Source organism: Crocodylus porosus, unplaced genomic scaffold (assembly GCF_001723895.1).
Source record: "Crocodylus porosus isolate Cpor-Errol unplaced genomic scaffold, CroPor_comp1, whole genome shotgun sequence".
Lineage (NCBI taxonomy): Eukaryota > Metazoa > Chordata > Crocodylia > Crocodylidae > Crocodylus > Crocodylus porosus.
In genome coordinates, this window is record NW_017728906.1 from 3819555 (window position 1) to 3840772 (window position 21218).

At 42.6% G+C, this 21218-nt stretch overlaps 1 protein-coding gene across 3 annotated transcripts in view; it reads left to right on the plus strand.

The window, feature by feature from the left end:
• Window positions 1-21218, plus strand: part of MYH15 (myosin heavy chain 15) — a 70156-nt gene that overhangs the window by 32661 nt on the left and 16277 nt on the right. For all 3 annotated transcript variants that reach the window (XM_019528610.1, XM_019528612.1, XM_019528611.1), the window contains 16 exons: window positions 1533-1665; window positions 3299-3363; window positions 4478-4565; window positions 4785-4902; window positions 5194-5317; window positions 6222-6358; window positions 7926-8181; window positions 8686-8928; window positions 9601-9777; window positions 10301-10446; window positions 11281-11371; window positions 13302-13691; window positions 16158-16284; window positions 18416-18534; window positions 19002-19198; window positions 19528-19877. In XM_019528610.1, coding sequence (XP_019384155.1) covers window positions 1533-1665; window positions 3299-3363; window positions 4478-4565; window positions 4785-4902; window positions 5194-5317; window positions 6222-6358; window positions 7926-8181; window positions 8686-8928; window positions 9601-9777; window positions 10301-10446; window positions 11281-11371; window positions 13302-13691; window positions 16158-16284; window positions 18416-18534; window positions 19002-19198; window positions 19528-19877 — 2761 coding nt within the window. The remainder of the gene's footprint in view (window positions 1-1532; window positions 1666-3298; window positions 3364-4477; window positions 4566-4784; window positions 4903-5193; window positions 5318-6221; window positions 6359-7925; window positions 8182-8685; window positions 8929-9600; window positions 9778-10300; window positions 10447-11280; window positions 11372-13301; window positions 13692-16157; window positions 16285-18415; window positions 18535-19001; window positions 19199-19527; window positions 19878-21218) is intronic.

Genomic DNA, 21218 nt, shown 5'->3' on the forward strand with positions numbered 1-21218 from the left:
GCCTGCATCTGAGTGGGTGGGTTTGGGGAGCAACCAAGTCAATGATTGGGGTGAGGGGGCCCTGGCTGGGTCCCCTCACCTCGGGAGAGGGTCTCTGGTGCCCACCAGCACCAGCTCTGGGGACACAGAAACTCCCAGACTCCCCCCGCCCTCGCATCACTCTTCCGCCCCTACTGACAGCTGGCCAGATAGGAGAGCAGACTGGGTCAACCGGCTGGCTGGCTGCCTGTGTCCATGCAGGTGGGTGTGGGGGCAATTTGAGCCAGTGATCAGGGCAAGGGGCCCTAGCCAGGACCCCACCCTATGGAGAGGGTCTCTGGTGCCTGCTGGCACCTCTGGGGGTCCAGGAACCCCATACTGCCCCACCTACACTGACAGCAGACCCTAGGCTTTGCACCCCTAGCCGGCTTACAAAGCGGGCAACCGCGCCTGCTGCCATCTGGCCTCTGTCAGCGCATGGGAGCATTGAGCTCTCATGAACAGAAGCCATTTGTGTGTTACTTTTCCATGACACTGCAACTTTAAGCCCTTTGTGTAAATCAGGGCAAACAGTTACAGTATGATTCGAGGTGCCATTATAACTCCTGTAAGCATCTTAAAAGTCTCAAAACAGCAACAACAACAAAAGCCAAACCAAGCAGTCTCTCATTGACTTCAATCTAGTTTCCTATATACCTCTCTTTTGTGACCCGTAGAGCTCAAAGAATGGTATTGTTGTCCACTTTTTATTAGTGGGGAAAGTGAGGCAGTGAAAGTGGAAGCTATTTGGCTGAGGTAGAATCATAGAAAATGAGGTTTGGAAGGGACCTCAGGAGGTCATCTAAGTCCAACCTCTTGCTCAAAGCAGGAACATCCCCAACTAGATCATCCCAGCTGAGGCCTTATCTACTCAGGTCTCAAAAACTTCCCCCACTCCTCTGGGTAATCTGTTCTAGTGAGAGAATTATTCCTAATATCTAACCTGAACTTCCCTTGCTGCAACTTGAGACCGTCGCTCCTTATTCTGTCTGCCTCCATTGAGACTAGTCTAGCTCCATCCTCTTTCAACACCCCCCCCCCACCACCCTTTTTCAGGTAGTTGAAGGCTGGTATTAAACCCTCTCAGTCTTCTCTTCTGTAGACTAAATAAGCCCAGTTCCCTCAGCCTCTCCTCAGATGTCATGTGCCCCAGCCCCTTCGCCTTTGTCATTTCCCTTCCCTGGACTCCCTCCGGTCTGTGCACATCCTGTCTGCAGTGTGTGTGTGGGGGGGGGGGGGGTGTTGGAGGCTCCTGATGGGAATGATTTGGAACATGAGGCTGGAGTCAAAAAATGGAGGGCTGGGTGAAAAATGGTAGAAGACTGAAAGGTAGGTATGGCTCAAGCAAAGAATCTCTTTTGAAGTGCCTTGGGAAATATAAATCTTGTGACATTCATTTGAAGCCAAACTGGAAAGAATTGAAAGTATATTTGAGACAGGGAGAGAGAGAGAGAGAGTGCCAGTCTGACATAATCTCTTTTTAAAATATTTTTTGTCCATGTGGTTATCTGTAGGTGCCCTATAACATCATTGGCTGGCTTGAGAAGAACAAAGACCCACTTAATGAAACAGTAGTGGGCACTTTTCAAAAGTCCTCCAACAAACTTCTGTCATGCCTCTTTGAAAACTATGTCAGTGCTGACAGCGGTAAGCAGAATGATCTGACTTGGATTTTCTTTCATTTCCAGGACACATGCTTGGTGGTGGATTTTAAAAATAAACCACTGTAAGCAGATACTTACCCCCAATTAAAACAGGAATGTCTTAGTTGTGTGGGTGAGCATGGTATTTGCTTGCTATGATATTTTAAGAGGGAATAACTCATCCAAATTGTGTGTACAAGATTTCCCAGCAGCGTCTAGAATCTAAACTAAACAAGCAACTTAGCATTTAGGAAGCCGTACTTTCTGTGATAATTGAAGCTCTTCCATTCAGAGTTTTTTTATTTGACTAGGGTTAGGCAAACTGGAAAATACCAGACCAGTGTTTCTCTAAACCTGCCAACTCTGCTTAAGTAGTGGAAGGAAGCCTTCTAATAACAGGTTTTATTGCAAAGACTTCTAACTTGCCCAAGGGAGTACTTAGCTCCCTTGTTCTTACTCAGCTGTTTTATTTGGGAGGTGGCACACCACATGATGGGAGTGATCGGAATCATTCCCACCAGGAGGTAGCACACCATATGTTTCTGTAAAACTCATGTTGAGTCAGAAGAACTGGACTCATTACAGAGATATTGCTGTTATGTCTTGAAGTCACAATCAGTTACGTCTTATTTAGTAGTAATCTCATTTATACAGTTGTAGTTGTCATGAATCATAAAGCCACTTCTGAAGCCAGTAGGTAGACAGCAGGCTTTGTAATGTGAATTACTGATGGAGCAGAATAACAACATGAAAAAGACTGCCACAGGCAAAGTGTTGCGAGTAACAGAGTGTGTGTTTGCCTTGGTAACATGGAGCATCATTCCCAGAAGTGCTTCTTTGTCCTTCACCCAGGGCCAGGAAAAAGGAATAGCCAATCTCATCACAGTCATTTTGAACATGGGTGGACATTTTTTACATCAAATACAATGTGTTCTTCACTTCCTTTTATTCAGACTGCTCTTGACAGGTCATCCAAATGCCAGTCCTCCTACGGGTGACCTAATCTTCCAAGTTTAGATAGGCAAAAGTAATTGTTGTGTATTTAAAGGTAGCAAATATATTCTGAGGAGCACAGTACAACTCCAGTCCGGGTTTGGATGAAGTGGACACTGCATTCCCTGAATTTTCATTTAAGATTCAAAGCCGTATGACCTCAAATCAAAGAAAAATGTGACCATTAAGGCCTCTTCTGAGTCCTATGATCCGTAAACAAATGCTGCTGGCCTGGCTTCAGTCTCCCTGAAGCATAATGTGGCATGTTTGCTAAGATCTTGGATGAAAACCAAGATGGAGAGTGTACCTATCATGTGACTCCCAACGCATTAAACATCTAGTCGCATAATGAGGATGGAATGACCAGGGCACTAGCCCCAGATGCCTACTGAGAGGGGGCACAGAAACAGCAGCTGCTGCTGTCACTACCGCCTAGCTGGCCCTTGCTGCTGCTACAGTCAGCCCAGCTGCTGCTACAGTCGCTAAGGGCACACACCTTGGTAGTTACACCTCTATAAATAATATTACTGACTTTATAATAATACTGGTTTGGGAAGTTTCAGTATACCACTTGGCTAACCAGAAGGCCCACCTGAATACCTGGTTCAATTGTTTATGTATTTCACTTCTTTATTTTTTTTTAGATCAGAGTGGTGAAAAGAAACGCAAGAAAGGTGCTTCCTTCCAAACAGTGTCATCATTACACAAAGTAATTTTCAATTCTTTACAAACATATCACTTGTTACTTGATTTTTTGACATTTCAGCTATGCAGAGTCACAGCATTAAAAGAAGGTTCCTAAAGTGCTTTTGTAGATCAAAGGAAACTGAAGTCAAATGTCTCAGTTCTGTTCTGGCTTGGGTGTTAACCAGGGTTAAGTGAAAAAAATAACGAATTATTTAATGAACAAATTCCTCGTTTTCTGTTTTTTTGATATCAAGTGTTTTTCAATTGTTTTGATCATATTATTCAGTCTTTTGTAGGGTTTTTTTTGTTTGTTTACTCTATGAGGTATTTCAAAGGCATTGTTTGTTTGCAATTTGGAGCTCATTGCCTGATATTGTTTCTTGTTCCTTATTAGATTAACATACTATATATAATCGGAATAATATGTGGAATGTTTATGGAACACTAAAGTAAAATACACAATGTGCTTTTCCTGGGCATTGGAACTTAAAACTTATTTTCTGCAACTGTTGTCCCATTACAATTGAAATCCCCTTTTTGTAGAGGCTTAATGGAAAGTCATGTTTTCATTGGCAAAAAAACTCCTATAATTTACCAGCAGTGCAATGCCACCTGGGTGACAACAGAGGAAATTGAAATATATATAAGCCTTGAGTCTCCTCTTCCTGCAATCTCTTCCCCACCCCTCAATACTGCAGATATCACTGAGTTACCAAATCTTGCTGCTATCTTTTGACAATGGGATGACATCACTAGAGAACCAAGTGATATTTTTGCCAATGTAAACATAGCAAAGAAGTGTGATGATAGAAGGGACAAATTTCTAAAGCCTGAAGCTTTTGATTATCAGTTGATAAAGAAGCACATTTTCCAAGATGCCGAGGACATCTAGCTGCTCAACTTGCATTGTCCCACCTCTAGCAGTGTAAGGACATCCTTTGCATAAATTGGTATATCAAAACCATTCAGTCTGAATACGCTACAGTGATAATATGACATTCTACTTCTAATCAGTTTTATTTTCTACTTATTAGATTATATGTGTTCTGTAGTGTTAGTATTCACATATGCACATGCTACAATGCTTGGCTTTCTATTGATTTAGCTAACTTTTGTTTTTATTATACTTGTTGTAGGAAAATTTAAATAAATTGATGACTAACCTGAGATCTACAGCTCCTCACTTTGTGCGATGTATTATCCCCAATGAAACTAAAACTCCAGGTACAGAAAGCCTTTTATTTGTATGTATTTCAGTACTGTTGTCTGCTCTCAATTTTTATTTCTACTGGTATTGAATTTAAATGCTATTTTATTAGTCACTACGCAGGTTGCCCATTCAAGACGTGACTCCCTAATCTGCTCCCATATTGGACTAACTGAAAGTTAAATCCTCATGAAAAGGATCTAATTTCATTTAGTTGTTTTTTTTAACCTTTTTAGGTGCAATAGATGCTTTTCTTGTCCTGCATCAGCTTCGCTGTAATGGTGTGCTGGAAGGAATCCGTATTTGCCGTAAGGGGTTTCCAAACAGAGTGCTTTATGCTGACTTTAAACAAAGGTAAAGCAGAATCGACCTCTGAACACAAGTTTTGCATTTCTGTTTGCGCTCCATTCCTTCCCAGTAAAAATGAGCCACAGCAGTCCTTTCCTTTTCTCTTTTATTTAAGTTTCTTTTCAGTTCTGTTTGATCTCAAGTGAATTGTTCTGCTCTCCTTTGTGTTAGTAAACAGAAAACACTGAATTGGCTTCCCTGAAGTTATTCTAGATTTATTGTAGGCTTAATGAGAGTGGAATTTTGCCCAGAATCTTGGCATTCTTAACTTTCTCATCCCCTTTTATTTATTAATAGATATCGCATTCTGAATCCAGCTGCAATTCCTGAGGATAAGTTTGTAGATAGCAGAAAAGCTTCTGAGAAGCTGCTGAGTTCTTTAGATATCGATCATAATCAGTATCGTTTTGGACACACTAAGGTAACCAGAAAAGACCATGCAGTTCCTTTTACAAAAATAGTGTCTGGACTAAAAGAATCCAACATGCAGCCCTCAGTGGGGCACACTTACACATGCTAACAGCTTAAGTGAGTTTGGAACAAGTGATCTGTTAGCCATAGTTTTAATAATTTGTAATAATTAATTTTAGTAATTTTCAGAAAACAAATTATAGATTTTTGTTTTATATGTCAAGAGGAAATGTTCCAATGCCCATGTAGTTTTTACTATTGGAGCAACAATACTGAGCACTAACAGGATGAGCTCATCCAGTGCCATTAGCAGTTCTACTGCCGGTGTAGACAGAATGTTCATTACTATTCATTTGCCTTACTTAAATAAGAAGGGGTCAGCTTCATTTTGTGAAATGGCACCAAACACAGTTTTGTCCTGTCCTGTCTATACTTCCAGTTAAATTGATCCAATTCAGTCCATTTTCATCAATGGAGGAAGAATTTTTTGTAGACAAGGCTCATGAGACTAACAATGGTCATGCCTGGTACCACGTGACTTTATTCCCATTTTATTATGCCTGGTTACAATTTTTAAAAGTGAGAAAATTTACAAATATATAACAGTTTTGTAACATAGGCCACACTAATGTATCTATCATTTGAAATAGGCAAAGAAAAAAAACAAACACATTAAAACTTTGAAAAATGGTTGGGGCATCATAATGGATCAACACAGCTCCCTAACCTAGAACCAAATGCTTCCTAACTATCTATTCATTTCTGCTGCAGAAATTGACCAATAAGTATAGCACCTTTACCTGTTTAAGCTTTATCATAACTGCCAATATAAAAACTAATTTTCATCAATCCATGTTTCTTGAGGATGGAATTATTCTCTGATTGCTCCTAAGTGGCACCTGTCTATATTTTAGGTATTCTTTAAGGCTGGGCTCCTGGGTCATCTTGAAGAGATGAGGGACGAGAGACTAGCAAAGATCCTAACAATGATCCAGGCAAGAGCACGTGGCAAGCTAATGAGAGCCGAGTTCCAGAAGATGGTGGAGCGAAGGTATGGATTGTTCCCTTAAATCTGGGAGACCATGCCACTGCTGCCTCATTGATGACTAAATAGGACCATTAAGCTTTTAGTGATTATGTCTACACAAGATGCTTTACTCCGCAATAGATTAGTCTACTGCACAGTTAGTTACTACCCATAAATACAGGTAGTAAACTAACTGCACAGTAGATACTGCACATGTGTAGATAGTGGCTGGGGGTACATTTGCTCCCAGTCACCCCCTACACTAGGGGGCCACAGGGGATGGGGAACTCCCCCGGTCCTAGCACTATTCAGCTCCCAGCTCCCCTCAGGAGTTGGGAGCCAAGCAGCACTGGGACGGGATAGCTCTCTTCCCTGCCCCCCCCCATCCCAGTGCTGCTCAGCAACTTGCTCCGCACAGGAGCTGGGAGCTGAACAATGCTAGGATCTGGGAGCTCCCTGGAGCTGGCCAGGAACTGTCCCATTCTGGGGCAGGTCCCAGCCATCTCTGGCCTGCATGCAGAGATTTCCACGTATCCCAAAGCCAGCCAGGAACTGTCCCACTTCTGGGGCAGGTCCCAGCCAGATCCAGACTGCACAGAGATTTCCCTATGCAGGTTGGGGCTGGCTGGGAACTGTCCTGCTTCTGGAGCAGGTTCTGGCCAGTTCCAGGCTGTGGGGAGAAGTCCTGCTGGGCATATGGCTTGTCCCCATATGCACAGTGCAGGAAAGCTCTGCAGCAGCAATAGCAGCTGCTATCTTCTGGTCCTGTGCACATCAGGACCCCTCCCAAAGTGTACAGGGCCAGGAGACAGCTGCTGCTGTAGCCAGCAGAGCTCTTCTGGCCCCAAGACCATGAGGACCAGTCCCATGCTCCCTGCCAGCCCCTGGGCTAGCATTCAGTGGGAGCCTGTACTGGGCTGCTCCTATTGGGAGCATGTGTAGACCATGCTCCCAGATAGGCTTACTGCACAGTATTTTTACTGCGCAATAAGCCTACTTCAAATTAATAGTACATGCAGACATGTCTAGTGGGCACATCTACACATGCACTTTAATATGTGGTACCTTATTTTACTGTGCATTAAAGTAGCACATAAAAAAGATGTCATTATGCTAATGTACAGTAAAATAGGCTACTGTGCATTAAGTGTCACCTAAAAAGTGTGCACTTGTGCTACTGTACATTGATGACCTGCATTAATTTAATACCTGACGTTGGAGGTACTAAATTTAATGTACATTAGGAAAAGCATATTAATGCTTGTGTAGACATGCCCAGTAGTACTTAAACCTTAACAGCACGTAAGCTTTTAATGGGATGTAAGATAAGGGTGTTAAAGTGTAATTTTTGTGGGTATCCAGTACAAAATAGCAATTGTTGCACGTTAGTTACGCATGAATTCAGATTTTAATCAGAGATGAAGCTGGTCAGTATCTCTGAAGGTCAAGATATAAAGAACACATTTTTTGCACAACCCACTGCAAGTTCCTAATGCTATTCAGACCACAAAGGCAGAACCGACTCAAGGATGGCCTAAAAAAGAATTCTCTCTCTCTCAACTGAGGCTGAGTTTTTCATTTGTTAAACCAGGGATGCACTCCTTGTGATCCAGTGGAACATTAGAGCTTTCATGGCTGTGAAGAACTGGCCTTGGATGAAGCTGTTCTTTAAAATCAAGCCACTCCTGAAGTCTGCAGAAACTGAAAAGGAAATGGCCAACATGAAGGAAGAGTTCTTGAAGCTAAAGGAGGCCTTGGAAAAATCAGAAGCCAGGAGGAAGGAACTTGAAGAAAAGCAAGTGTCTCTGGTTCAGGAGAAGAATGACTTGCTCCTTCAGTTGCAGTCTGTGAGTGGGTGCACTTGATGTTCTTTCAAACATGACAACTTACAACCATGTTATTTATACAGATGGTTTTAAATTAAGCTGCTGTTCTTGTTAGGAAAGTAGGTTAACATTCTTACCATGAATATAAACTCATGTTTAAGGATGTAGGTCATAATCTTTGAAACAGTTTTAAAAGTATAGTTCCTGGTAATAGCAATGTCCAGCATAATTAGATGTGGATAGTAGTTTACCAATTTGTATGTGCAAATAGATGTGTCCAACATTGTAGGCCTCATCTTATTCCGCCTGGATTTTTCAGAATTCTTGTCTTTAACGTAAGTGGAAAGAAAGAACAGGCTCCTTCAGAAAGTCCATATTTACCTATTCCCATAGCCTTTTTGATTATACTTCTCTGACCTACATACTAATGTGTGGTTGAGGATCCATAAAGGGATGGGAGACAAATAGTAAAAAATAAAGATGACTGCTCCTACACACTGTGATCATCTTCTTGTACTACACCAGGAACAAGATACTCTATCAGATGCAGAAGAACGATGTGACTTGCTGATTAAATCCAAGATCCAGCTGGAGGCAAAAGTCAAAGAGCTGACAGAGAGAGTGGAAGATGAGGAGGAAATGAACTCTGAACTGACGTCAAAGAAGAGAAAACTAGAAGATGAGTGCTCTGAACTGAAGAAAGATATTGATGACCTTGAAATAACTCTAGCTAAAGTAGAGAAAGAGAAACATGCTACTGAAAATAAGGTACCATTAGAAATACATCATACTGCTCCATAAAGGATTGATAAGTAGGCTACTTTACAGTGAGTGTTACTAGAGTTCTGCAAGTTAACACTCTGTATTAAGTATTAAGCAACTTAAAAGCAGGCCAAACTACAAGACTAGAGTATAACGTATAGAGTATAAAGTGCATAGCTAAGTGCTTTGTGAAAGACAACAGTTTTAGGTTGATTCTGAGTCTCCCTTTACCCATGTGAGTTGTGTTGCCATTAGTAGCTAAATTTCACTTTAGTTGTGCCCCTTAAATGTATTTCCTGAGGCCTAGGACTACTCATGGATATATTTTCTGTGCTACTAAGAATGGTGCCTGTTTTGATTAGTAGCAATTTCTTATTAGCTTTTCATATTAAGCAACTGTCCCCTTGACCATATTCAGTCTCCAAACAGTGTGTGTTTTGCAGATGTCCTCATAATGAAGGCAAAGCAAGAATTGGAACTAATTAGCTACCTTGTTGGCAGTTTCAATCGATGAGTCAAACATTGAATGAACTCCCTTTTTACTCCATCTTTCTAATGGCCAGGCAGCAGTGTACATATATAGTCTAGGTTGTTCTTTCTGGCCAGTGTACAGTTATCTCTGCTGAAAAGATGTACAAGCACATCTGTAACTGCTGTTGCATTTCTTTAACCTCACAGGTCAAAAATCTGACAGAAGAAATGGCAGCTCTTGATGAGTCCATCAGCAAACTCACTAAAGAGAAGAAATCTTTGCAAGAAGCTCACCAGCAAGCTCTGGATGACCTACAGGCAGAGGAGGACAAGGTCAATACACTGAGCAAAATTAAACTGAAACTGGAGCAGCAGGTGGATGATGTACGTTTGTTCTTCTCTTCATTTCCTATGCTGATGTGTTTACTTATAACTTTTTTGAAAGTGGGAAACTCTGAAATGTGTTGTGGTTTTTTGTAAATGCTCATCTAGGATGTACAAATGGAAGTCCCAATATAAGGTATCTAATGCAAGCAATACTATAATAATTTTCCTCTATAGTTGAATATTTGAAAGGAAGGCAACAATGATGAAGACATCTGTTTAATTTTTATTGCAATGTAATTGTCCTTTAGTCATACTAACCTTTGTGAAGAAGAGGCTACCATGATGCCTTCACAAAGAAGAAACCTAGAGAGGTCCTTGTACCATATTATCACAGCCTGAATTGTCCTGGAAGCCTGAAGCTTCAAGTTCTCCCTGAAGCTAGGAAGGACAAGCATAAAATCAGACAGTTGCAGAAGAACTTTTCTGCTTCAGGCTTTGTTAATGTTTAATACAAAACTGGAGGTTGGAATGGTGTTGATGCCTTTAGACATATTGCATCACTGGTTTATTGTTCCTATAGCTGGAGGGCTCACTTGAACAGGAGAAAAAGGTGAGGATGGATCTGGAAAGGGCCAAACGTAAACTGGAAGGAGATCTGAAACTGACCCAAGAGAGTGTCATGGATTTGGAGAATGATAAGCTGCAGCTGGAAGAAAAGCTAAAGAAGTAAGGAACCATTTATACTGTACAAAACAGCACAGAAGCATGGGGTTTGTCCTTTCAGATCCATCAAGTCAAGCATCTCCCCATGGGAGTGGCTCATACCAATGCTATTTCAGAGGAAACTGTACCTGATATGTAATACAATGCTGCATATGGACAGAATAATTTCTAGCACTCAGCAGCACTGAATGCCTGAACCTTGCTAAATATACTTTTTTCCTTTGAATTTGAAAAGGTGTTGTATCTCAACGAATTTTCAAAGGCAGGGTAGTGGCAAAGTGGTTAAAGCATTGTGCTCTAGTTTTAGAGACATGAGTTCAAACCTTGTGCCAAAGGCTTTCCCTTTATCTCAGATGTAAATGAGGAGTCGAAGGCAGTCAATGTGAAGCTAGTCCATCATTCTCTTGCATGTCCTTGTTTACAGAAAGCTATTCCATGGGTTGGCAGGCTCACGATATATCATTTATGAATAATAATAGTAAAATGTTCTCATCTACTGTATATAGCACACAGCATAGTACTTTTTTCTTGGTTGTTTTTAAACTTGGTTGAAATTAAAATTCAATCAAGACAGAAGTGTGTAGCATTAAGGAGCTTTGAGCATAGTACTGTAATACAACAGGAGTACCTGCAGGGCCTTAGCTTGAACAAGGTTGCTTAGAGAGAAGACTGTTGCACCTGTGCAGTATTACATCTTCTTGCTTATTTCCAGTTGAATTTGGTTTTCACATTTGCTCCCAAGACTTTATCTAGAGACTGACAGAAAAAAATTGCTTTAGTCAAACTTTGCTTGAACTTCTAGGATAAATTTTCACAGGAATTTCCTTGCCTTAACAGGAAAGACTTTGAAGTTAATCAACTGAGTTCCAAGATAGAGGATGAGCAAGCTTTAGTGGTACAACTCCAGAAGAAGATAAAGGAGCTTCAGGTAAGCTCCCCAGTGAAAAGTACTTCTTTTCAACAAATCATAATTGCTATACTTCAATTAAGTGAAGCACTTGGCTTCTGAGTTTGGTACTGGCCAACCAAGTATTTTTTTTGTGATTTACACTTAAATTTTTACGTCATCCACTATCTGCAAGCCTATTTTGGGCTTTGCAGGCCTAGTCTTGTCCTCAGAAATATTTATGGTTTAATAGCTTATGATATCCATGTGTCTGAAGTCAGAATTGATCCCCAGAGAGGAGTAGGAAAGCCTGGAAAATGAAGGTAGCAGCTGGGAAGTCTATGTCCCAACTTCTCCTCTGGATATATTGGACAGAGAAAGTAAAGGGACCTGGCCGATCTCAAATGCTCATGGTTTCCCCTGAAGTGTGGGCCACAAAAGAGGAGACTGAACCAACTGAGAAGCCACTCCAAGAGCTCAGGAGTTCATTTCTTAAGTGTAGAGGAAGGGATTTTCCATTTTCTGGCAAGACGAACCCAGGCATGGAACCCCATCCTCAAGCAAAGGGAACAGAGAATCACAGGTTTAACTAGAGAGGTTCACACCATGGAGATTCATGAAGGGCAAGAAAATGTTGATTAAGAGGGAAATAAGTCTGAGCATGGGTGCAGGAGAACAAAATGATGGAACCTGGGGGCCAGAAGACTGTAAATTAAAGAATCCCAGTGTGAATCTGACTTGAAAAACTTGAGTTATATACTTTCACAAAAAACCTGTCATGTAGAGCTTTGTTGGCTTTTTTCTGGCAAATAATATATTTTCTAAACAAAGATAGGTGGTGAATTTGACTTAATTTCAGTGCAAAGTTTGCACCAAAAATAAAGGCAAAGAGAAATCCAAGCTCAGTCTCAAAACAGACTCTGTTTAAAAGGAAAAGGAATGGCAGGGGAAATTCAATAAACTGAACCTGAGATATTTTAGTCAACACAAGAAAATCTGCATGGAAGTCCTTTTTTTCAAGTTTGGCCACTGAATTGAAAAAAAAATCCATTATTCACATACATTTGCTACCAGTTGTTCCTGATCTCCATCTCTTATTCTCCTTACAGAGGTTGAAGACCTTGCAACAACATGACTATTAAATTCCGGGGAAAAAGAACCTCTTAAAGCTTTCTTGAACAGTAGTTGAACAGTCCATTACATGGACATATACATTATTTTTCTTATTTCTGACCTGTCTTTAGTCTACCTAAATCGCAGGGTGACTTACCAAATTTTGCAGGTGGATTGCGGTGTAAAGTTCTAATTCTGCAGTCATTTGGAGGTGGGCCCACCCCATGGCGCTCACTGACAGAGAGGCCCTGGGGGGCACAAGGGGCCAGCCACTATCTTGATTGCTGGGTGCTCTTCATGTGGCCCTGCCCCTTGGCCCTGATTGGCAGACAGGCTCCAGCAAGGGGAGAAGGGACAAGGGGGGAGCTGCCACCTTGTCTAGTGTCCTTGGTGCCACCCCACCAGCCAGTGTATTCCCCTCCCAGCAGCAAGGACCACTGGCTTCAACTGGGGAGCCAAAATTTTATTTTTAAGGGTTTTTTTGTTGATTCTGTGGACAATCCCAGATTTTGCAGTTTCCGTGAAATCTGTGAAACTCCAAATTAAGTAGGTCCCTACCTATATATCTTGAACTAATGTTTGAAGAGAAAGAATTTAACTGTTTTAGTAGGAGATAAGTGACACTTATTTAATGCCTTTACTGGGTAAATTCCTGGGCAAGTGGCTCCCTGTCTGTCTAAATCCATTGCGTACTGTATTTTCTGGAAAATAGCGGAAAAAAGCTAGATCTAGACATAGATGATAATATGTGCCATGTCAGGCTGACATGTGGATGTGTGTAAAGTACTGAAAACATTTGAGGGCAGTTAGTACTGAGGTAAACAATGTTAATATACACCAGTGTGTCCTTGTTTGATAGGCTCGTATAGAGGAGCTAGAAGAGGAGCTGGAAGCAGAACGAGCTGCTCGAGCCAAGGTGGAGAAACAGAGATCAGAACTGGCTCGAGAGCTGGAGGAACTGAGTGAACGGCTAGAGGAGGCTGGGGGAGCCACTGCTGTCCAGCTGGAGATGAACAAGAAACGAGAGGCAGAGTTTCTGAAACTGCGGCGGGACCTTGAGGAGGCCACTCTGCATTACGAGGCCACAGCTGCCACCCTAAGGAAAAAGCATGCAGACAGCATGGCAGAGCTGGGGGAACATCTGGACAACCTACAGCGGGTCAAACAGAAATTGGAGAAAGAGAAGAGTGAGCTGAAGCTGGAGGTGGACGACCTATCATCCAACATGGAGCAGATGGTCAAGGGAAAAGTAGGCTCTATCAGACTTCCTCACTGACAGTGCATATGGGAGTTGTTTTAAGGTTTCCAGAGGGAGACAGAGGAAGGTTTCAGATGGTGGAGGAGGGGGTCCAGAGGCTTTAGCAACTAGGTCACCAGCTTCAACCTCTCCTGGGTTGGTGATAACCAGTCATTATCAGTCCCTAATAGCTGTGTGCACTTACCTAAAAAATCACTGTTATTTCATAGATAGGGACAGATTTCATGGAAATCTCAAAATTGGTCATTTCTCACAAAAGCAGGCAATGTGCATGAAATCCACCAAACAAAAAAAAGAAAACTTACTGAAAATAAAATGCTGGCTCCCCACTGGGAGCCAGCAGTCCTCATGGCACTGTGGCCTGGCTGTGCAGCCCATTGGGGGCAGGGAGAGAAAGGGGGCCTGCCCACATGCAGGGCAGCCCGTGATAGCTGCCACCCCCACCCCCACTCCTCACTGCTGATTGGCTGAGAGGGATGCCTGACACATGGCCCTACCTCTTGCCACCAATCAGCAGTGAGGGACAGGGCCACATGATGGAGAGCTCTCACAGCCACTGAGGCCCCTCAGCTAATCAGAGTTATTGGGAGGCAATCAATCAGCCTATGAATATGGTGGCTGGTCCAGGGATCTCCCTGCAAAATTGGCCAGCTGCCTTTTTGAGTTAGGTAGACCCCTAGTCAGAGTGCAAGGGCCACCAGGTGATTTGAGCTGACCTCTACGTGCCCAAAACCATTCAGTTTCTATCCTATGTTGAATCCAAGGAGTTCAGATGGACTAAGGCATTTCAGTTCTCAGGCAACCAAACTAGGTGGCACAGACAAAACACAAGAGACTGGGAAGCTATTGGTGCCTAGGGCCCCTGCAATGGAAGGGAACTAATGGGGAGAGCTTAAATGATTGCTGCAGTTAGAGGCAGAAAACAAACAAACAAAAAACAACCACCCAGGCTTCCCGGAGAGAAGATTCTCCGTTCTGCTTCAGAGCACTGAATCTACCTTCTCATTGTCCAGTCTCCAAGTGTGGCAAGTCCCCGAGGCTTCAAAAGAAGAGGCAGATATGGGGATGAGAAAAGAAAACAGCTTGCCAATTATGCATTCCAGAAAATTACATTCCTGAGCCTGACAGGCAACAGGCTGAATCTTTGGAGTATGAAAATTGATTATAATTATTGCCTTAATGCAGAGTTATAAGTGTTATGGGACATATTGAGGGACCTGTAAGCAATCCGAGTTGCCTCCAAAAGAGGAGATCCGACAGACCGCACAGTTAGAAAGTACTACCATGGACACACACAGTCTCAGCCCATCTTGCTCATCCCAAAGGGTGAAGAATCTCTCCCCACTCAGCAGACACCCCTGGGCTTGAAGGGTCGTGGAGACTGAACCATCCCCTCACCTCACATGGAAATCCCATTAGGTCACAGCGTTGAGGCACATCAGCAGGGAACTCAAACTGTCACAGCTTGAGTGATTACATGCTATAGATAAACCGTGGATTTAATCTCCTGGTGGTAAATTTTAGTATCTTTCAGCAGCTCTTAAAAGGCAGAATAGGGAAGGCATGTTTTCAACATTATGAGTTTCAGAAAGCTTCCATCAAACTTAATTCATGCTAAATGGCATGCAGAGCAGACTGCGTAAAGTAGTCTTCATTGGGAATAATTTCCCCCCACCTAGCAATTAGGAGGTTTTAAGAAATGTATATTTAAATTTTGCAGGTGTGTGTTACCTGCTGAAGTCATTGCAGGATCTTTCTATTGCAGTGAATGCAGGATGTCATTAAATAAAAGAATAACAGAGATGGAGGCAGTGTTGCTGATTGGGTAAAGCACAGGTCTGGGAGTCAGAGACTTGTGTTTTGCCTTTGCCAGCAGCCTGCTGCTATATGATTTTGGACAAATTATATCCCCTCTTTCTGCCTCAGTTACCCCAAGTGTAAAAGGCAAGTAGTGAGAGATAATCTCCTTTGCAAACTCCTTTGAGATTCCTGGATTCAGAAACGTTGTGGGAACAAGGTGCCCTCTCTCCTTTTACAAACATTATTGTTGATTTTAAAAAAATCTGTGGGTGATCATTCTCCCTGAGTTGCTGTAGCGTAGAATCTGAGCCAACCCCTGAAGTCTTCATTTACATTGTACTCAAGCAAACTATAATGTATTATGGATTTTCTGGCAAACAGCATAAAAATATTAGTAGGCAAACTTGCTTAGAAGTATAATGCAAACAAAATACAATTGAAGCATTCTCACTCAAACTCCTTGTACAGAGGCTTTGTGTTGAAGCCTACACCATTTCTTACAAAATCCAACAGGCCAGGCTTTAAATTGTGTTAATGTCAAGGTCAGAATAGTCTTAGTGACCAGATGACCTGTTTTAATTGGGAAACAAAATGATTATATAGCAGGCTATGAGGCCTGCAGCTTTGTATATCTTTTTTCCTCCAATTTTCCATCAGACAAATGCAGAGAAGCTTTGTCGCACGTACGAAGACCACTTGAATGAGACAAAGGCTAAGCTGGATGAAATGACCCGTCTTGTGAATGACCTCACCACCCAAAAAGCAAAGCTGCAGACTGAGAATGGTAGGTCAATGTTCAGCATTAAATCTTAGAGAGAATAGAAAACAACACCCAATGATATGCTCTTGCACAGATAAAAGTGCTGGCTGACTGCAAAGTCCTGACATCGATAAATACTACAGAGTTCAGCTCTCTTCAGAATCTTAAGATGCAGGAATCCACACAAATGTATCATTGTGAATGGGAAGAAGTTCATGTGAAACATAACTCAGCTCTCTTAGTTCAGGAAGGCATTCTCTATCATGATGTATAGGGAAATGGTGTAAGGATTACATCTGCAGGAAGATGGGCTGGGTTGTGCATGCTGTAGACCTGCAACTTTCCATTGTCTGATGCTTTCTCATCTTAAATTCTCTGTTGTAACTCCTCTTTTAAAATAAAGCAGTCAATTACCATGCTATTCACATGCTGCACTATCATCAAGTCTCATGAACAAAACAGGGTCAGGCTGTGGCTGGGCAAGTATTTGTACTAAGAACACTGACAAGCAATACACTAACTTCAGATGTTACTGGAGGTGATGGCTGAGTCTGTAGGTGCCGCTGTTACCAGTATGAAATGCTATAATCTGGCATATTGTTTAGGCATCATTGCTTCAGGAAGAAATCCATGTGATGGATTTTTGTCCTTAGGGTTGCATTCCATGACCCCTAAATTGAAACTGTGAGTATTGTCCTGGTGGCTGCAGGCTCCTTCTAAAGGCAGAAGTGGCAAGGGGCACAATCCTTTTCATTTATTTCATTGTTTATTTATTTCCAGCACAGCCTGACCACCTCTCCTGTGGCCAGAGGCCATTAATCTGTGCCATTAATCTGATAGCTGTCCTCCAGCCATGGGAGAGGTGGACAGGCTCTGGGTGGAAAATGGATCAGGCCCCTTGCTGCTTCTGCCTTCAGCAGGCTCCTGCAGTCAGCAAGATGCCTGAGGCTGCCTGGGAATGGTCCGGTTTGCCCCTGGGACAGCATGGGGAGGTGGCAGGAGGCCAGCTGGGTGTGCTGGCAGCCAGAGAAGGTGGCGGAGACAGTGCACAAGGTGGTGGAAGCCTGGATGGGCTCAGGGAAGTAGCAGCCTGCTCAGGCAGTCCCACGCCCCATGCAGCATCCCTGCTGCCTTCTCTGGCTGCCAGCCACCCAGCTGTCCTCATGCTGCCTCCCTGAACTACCTGGGGGGGAAACCAGCCCATTCTTGGGTGGCTCCAGGCATCCTGCCGGCTGCAGGAGCCTGCTGAAGGCAGAAGCAGCTGAGGCTGCCTGCCTCTCCCGCAGCTGGGGAGTGAGCTGACTAATGGCTGCAATGTTCTAAGTTTGCAACATCACAAACTAAACTACATCAAGATGTAGTTTTATTTGCAATGATACAAACTCATTTAAAAACCCCAAAACTCATGTACGTGTAATTTATGCGAGTACAGTAAGCCACACAAAGAGAAATTTTTGTCACGTGTACATCGTGACATCACCACATGTAGAAGTTCCCTTATTTATGATGAAAGGCATTTTTTGTAAGAGTGGAACTTTTCATTCCAATGAATTTCCAGCTATGGTGTTTATTCAGCTGCCCTGAAATCCTGTGGGTGTTCACCTACACAGCGTTTTTCTTTTCCTGTTGTTTTATTGGCTATAAATAGTTACTGTTTTTCATCCCAGAAGAAGTTATATTCACTTTCAGGTGGTTGCTAAAGTATCCACCATGTATTTTCCTGACCCTACCTCAGGCAAATTGCAAAGCTGGTGCTCTTAAGTGCTTTGGAATAGTGTTAAGAAAGGTCTAGAGAAGTGCAATGTAAAACATTAAAAAGTGTGAAAACTAAGCATTAGCCACACCAGAAGCTAGTATGAGAGGGGCTAGTTTAGTTTGATTTTTGCATCATTCATTAAAATTACAGCACTCATATTTGTCTTCATCAAAGGAAAGAGAATCTAGGGGAAAATGGTTCTGTGGGGTTTTATTCTAATATAGATCTGAGAAGGCTTCCTCAGATGCTTCCTTTAAAAAAAGATCATCCATGTTCACTGTCAGTTTTTTTCCTTGTGTTGGTTTGAGCAGATGTAATGTGAAATGTGACCATGGGAATGGGCTGATGAATGGGAAACAGGACATATTTCAATCTTACCTGATTAAAAACCCTTGGCAGGTGAATTTGCAAGACAGCTCGAAGAAAGAGAGTCATTGATAAGTCAACTTTCCAGAGGGAAAACATCCTTCACTCAACAGATTGAAGAACTGAGAAGACAGCTAGAAGAAGAGACTAAGGTAATACTCATTTGCTTATCTGTCAGCCTTGAATATTTTACAGGTTATAGCAAACAAATCTGAGACAGCTGGAACACCCATTCATTGAGCTGAATGGAAGAACACTATTGATTTTTAACTTAGAGGAAAACTGAAATCAGGTGTTTGAGTCAAAATATTTTGATACTTGTACAAATAGAAATTTCTGCATTTGAACAGTACAAGTCATGGAGAGAGAGAGCATTTTGAGAACAGACCTTCTCATGGCATTTGTGGTGTTTGGACTAGAAATGCCATGGCAATAGTTGTTCTGATATTGTGCCTTTCTCCTTAGCTGTGGCCAGATGTGGAAAGGCAAAAAAGGAACTGAACTATCTGGGATCTTGAAAGCTTAGCTTGAATTGCTAGAAACTGTTTATTTGGCTGTCATGGGGCCCAGGGTAATTTTTGGTTCCTTAATATATTGACATAACTTTTTGATCCTGCAGTCTAAGAATGCCCTGGCTCATGCAGTGCAAGCTGCCAGACATGACTGTGAACTCCTGCGGGAGCAGTTTGAGGAGGAACAAGAAGCCAAGGCAGAGCTTCAGCGAGCTCTGTCAAAGGGAAATGCAGAAGTAGCGCAATGGAGGACAAAATATGAAACTGATGCCATTCAAAGAACAGAGGAACTGGAAGATGCCAAGTAAGTGTGTTGTGTTAGTGTTGGCTTTCTCCTCTACTCAGCTGGGAACACTATGCTCTATAGAATTCTTTAGCATTATATATAACAGGTACCCCTTTTAGCTTTCATTCAGCTGACAACATGGAAGACACCAGCAATTTAGTCCTCTTACGACATAAACTTTCATGGTGGCTAAATAGCATTGCATGCACTTGTGTGTGTCTGCAGTTTCTGAAAGGTTAAATAAAAGTTGGAGATGAATAATGGATGCTGCCAATCAAGAACCAAACTTATTCAACAACTTGGGAGCTATTTTTCACGGTTGTTCTACTTTCCTCCTGTCCTGTTAGAAAAAAGCTCGCAGCTCGCCTGCAGGAAGCTGAAGAAGCAATTGAAGCAGCTAATGCCAAGTGCTCTTCTCTGGAGAAGACAAAGCACAGGCTGCAGAATGAGCTGGAGGATATGATGATTGACTTGGAAAAGTCCAATTCCGCTGCAGCAGCCCTAGACAAGAAACAGCGCAGCTTTGACAAGATCATCAGTGACTGGAAGCAGAAGTATGAAGAGTCACAGGCAGAGCTTGAAGCTTCCCAGAAGGAAGCCCGCAGCCTCAGCACAGAGCTCTTTAAGCTGAAGAATGCCTATGAAGAGACACTGGATCACCTGGAGACAGTAAAAAGGGAAAACAAGAACCTCCAAGGTAAGCCATGCACAGTGGACCTGACAGTAGGCAAGAGAGAAGCAGTTAAAGGGATGGTGTTATTTCCATCACTAACCCCATTCCATTTTAACCCAGTCCATTTTCCTTCCCTGGATCCAATTTTTAAAACAAATGGTGCTGATGTGAAAAACAGTTACATTCCCAGCATTGGAGAATGAATATGCATCCACAGAGAGAGAAACACCAGAGGCAGTAGATGTGCAGGCTCTCTTACACTGACTAGCCAATGTATCCTAATCCTACTGTGGAACAGGATCTCTCTCTAGAGAGTAAAGACATCAGTCAGACTGTTTCTGTCATTGATCAGCTACTGAGCCTGTTTAGAAAAGAAGCGGACTGGTGCTAGTTGCGATGCACTGTGTAACAATGGCAGACAAGAGATAATTAGTTGTCTCCACTAGCAGACAAGAGATAATTAATTTCACTTGCTCCATTGACCAGCTGTTTGTTAGATTTTTATCTACTAGCTCTTTGCCAATACCCTGAGGTTACCTTGTTCCCTGTAATCAGAAAATTAACAATTTTTTTTACAAAATTAAGAGTAGTTTAACAAACCATACCAGACCTTCAACTTTAATAGCTCATCTTCTGCTCTTTTGTTTCTACCATAGATTTATAGATACATAGATTGTAAGGCAGGAAGGGACCTCAGAAGATCATCAGGCCCAGCTCCCTGCACCTAGCAGGAAAGATAACTGAGGGTCAGGTGACCCTACCAAGTGACTGTCTAGTCGAAGATTTCCAGGGTAGATGATTGCACCACCTCTGGAGAGAGCTTATTCCACATTCTGGACACCCTGACTGTGAATAAGTTTTTCCTAATGTTGAGCCTGAATCAGTCTTCCAGGAGTTTGTGGCCACTACTCCTGGTTTTCCCCAAGGGCGCCCTGGTGAACAGCTGTTCACCTAGCCCCTGATGTACTCCCCTAGTGTAGTGGTAAGCTGCTACCAGGTCCCCTCTCAGCCTTCTTCTCTTCAGGCTGAAGAGTCCCAGATCCCTCAGCCTTTCCTCATCTGGCTTGCCTTTTAAGACTCTGACCATATGGGTGGCTCTTCTCTGGACTCTCTCAAGCTTGTCCATGTCCTTGTTAAAGTGTGGTGCCCAGAACTGGACACAGTACTCCAGCTGCAGTCTCAGCAGTGCTGAGTAGAGAGGAAGAATCACCTCCTTGGTTTTGCTGGAGATGCACTAATTGATGCATGCCAGAGTATTATTTGCCCTACTGGCTACAGCATTGCACTGCCAGCTCATATTCATACCGTGGTCTATTATTACCCTCAGGTCCCTTTCATTCATGGTGCTAGTCAGTTTGGTACCGC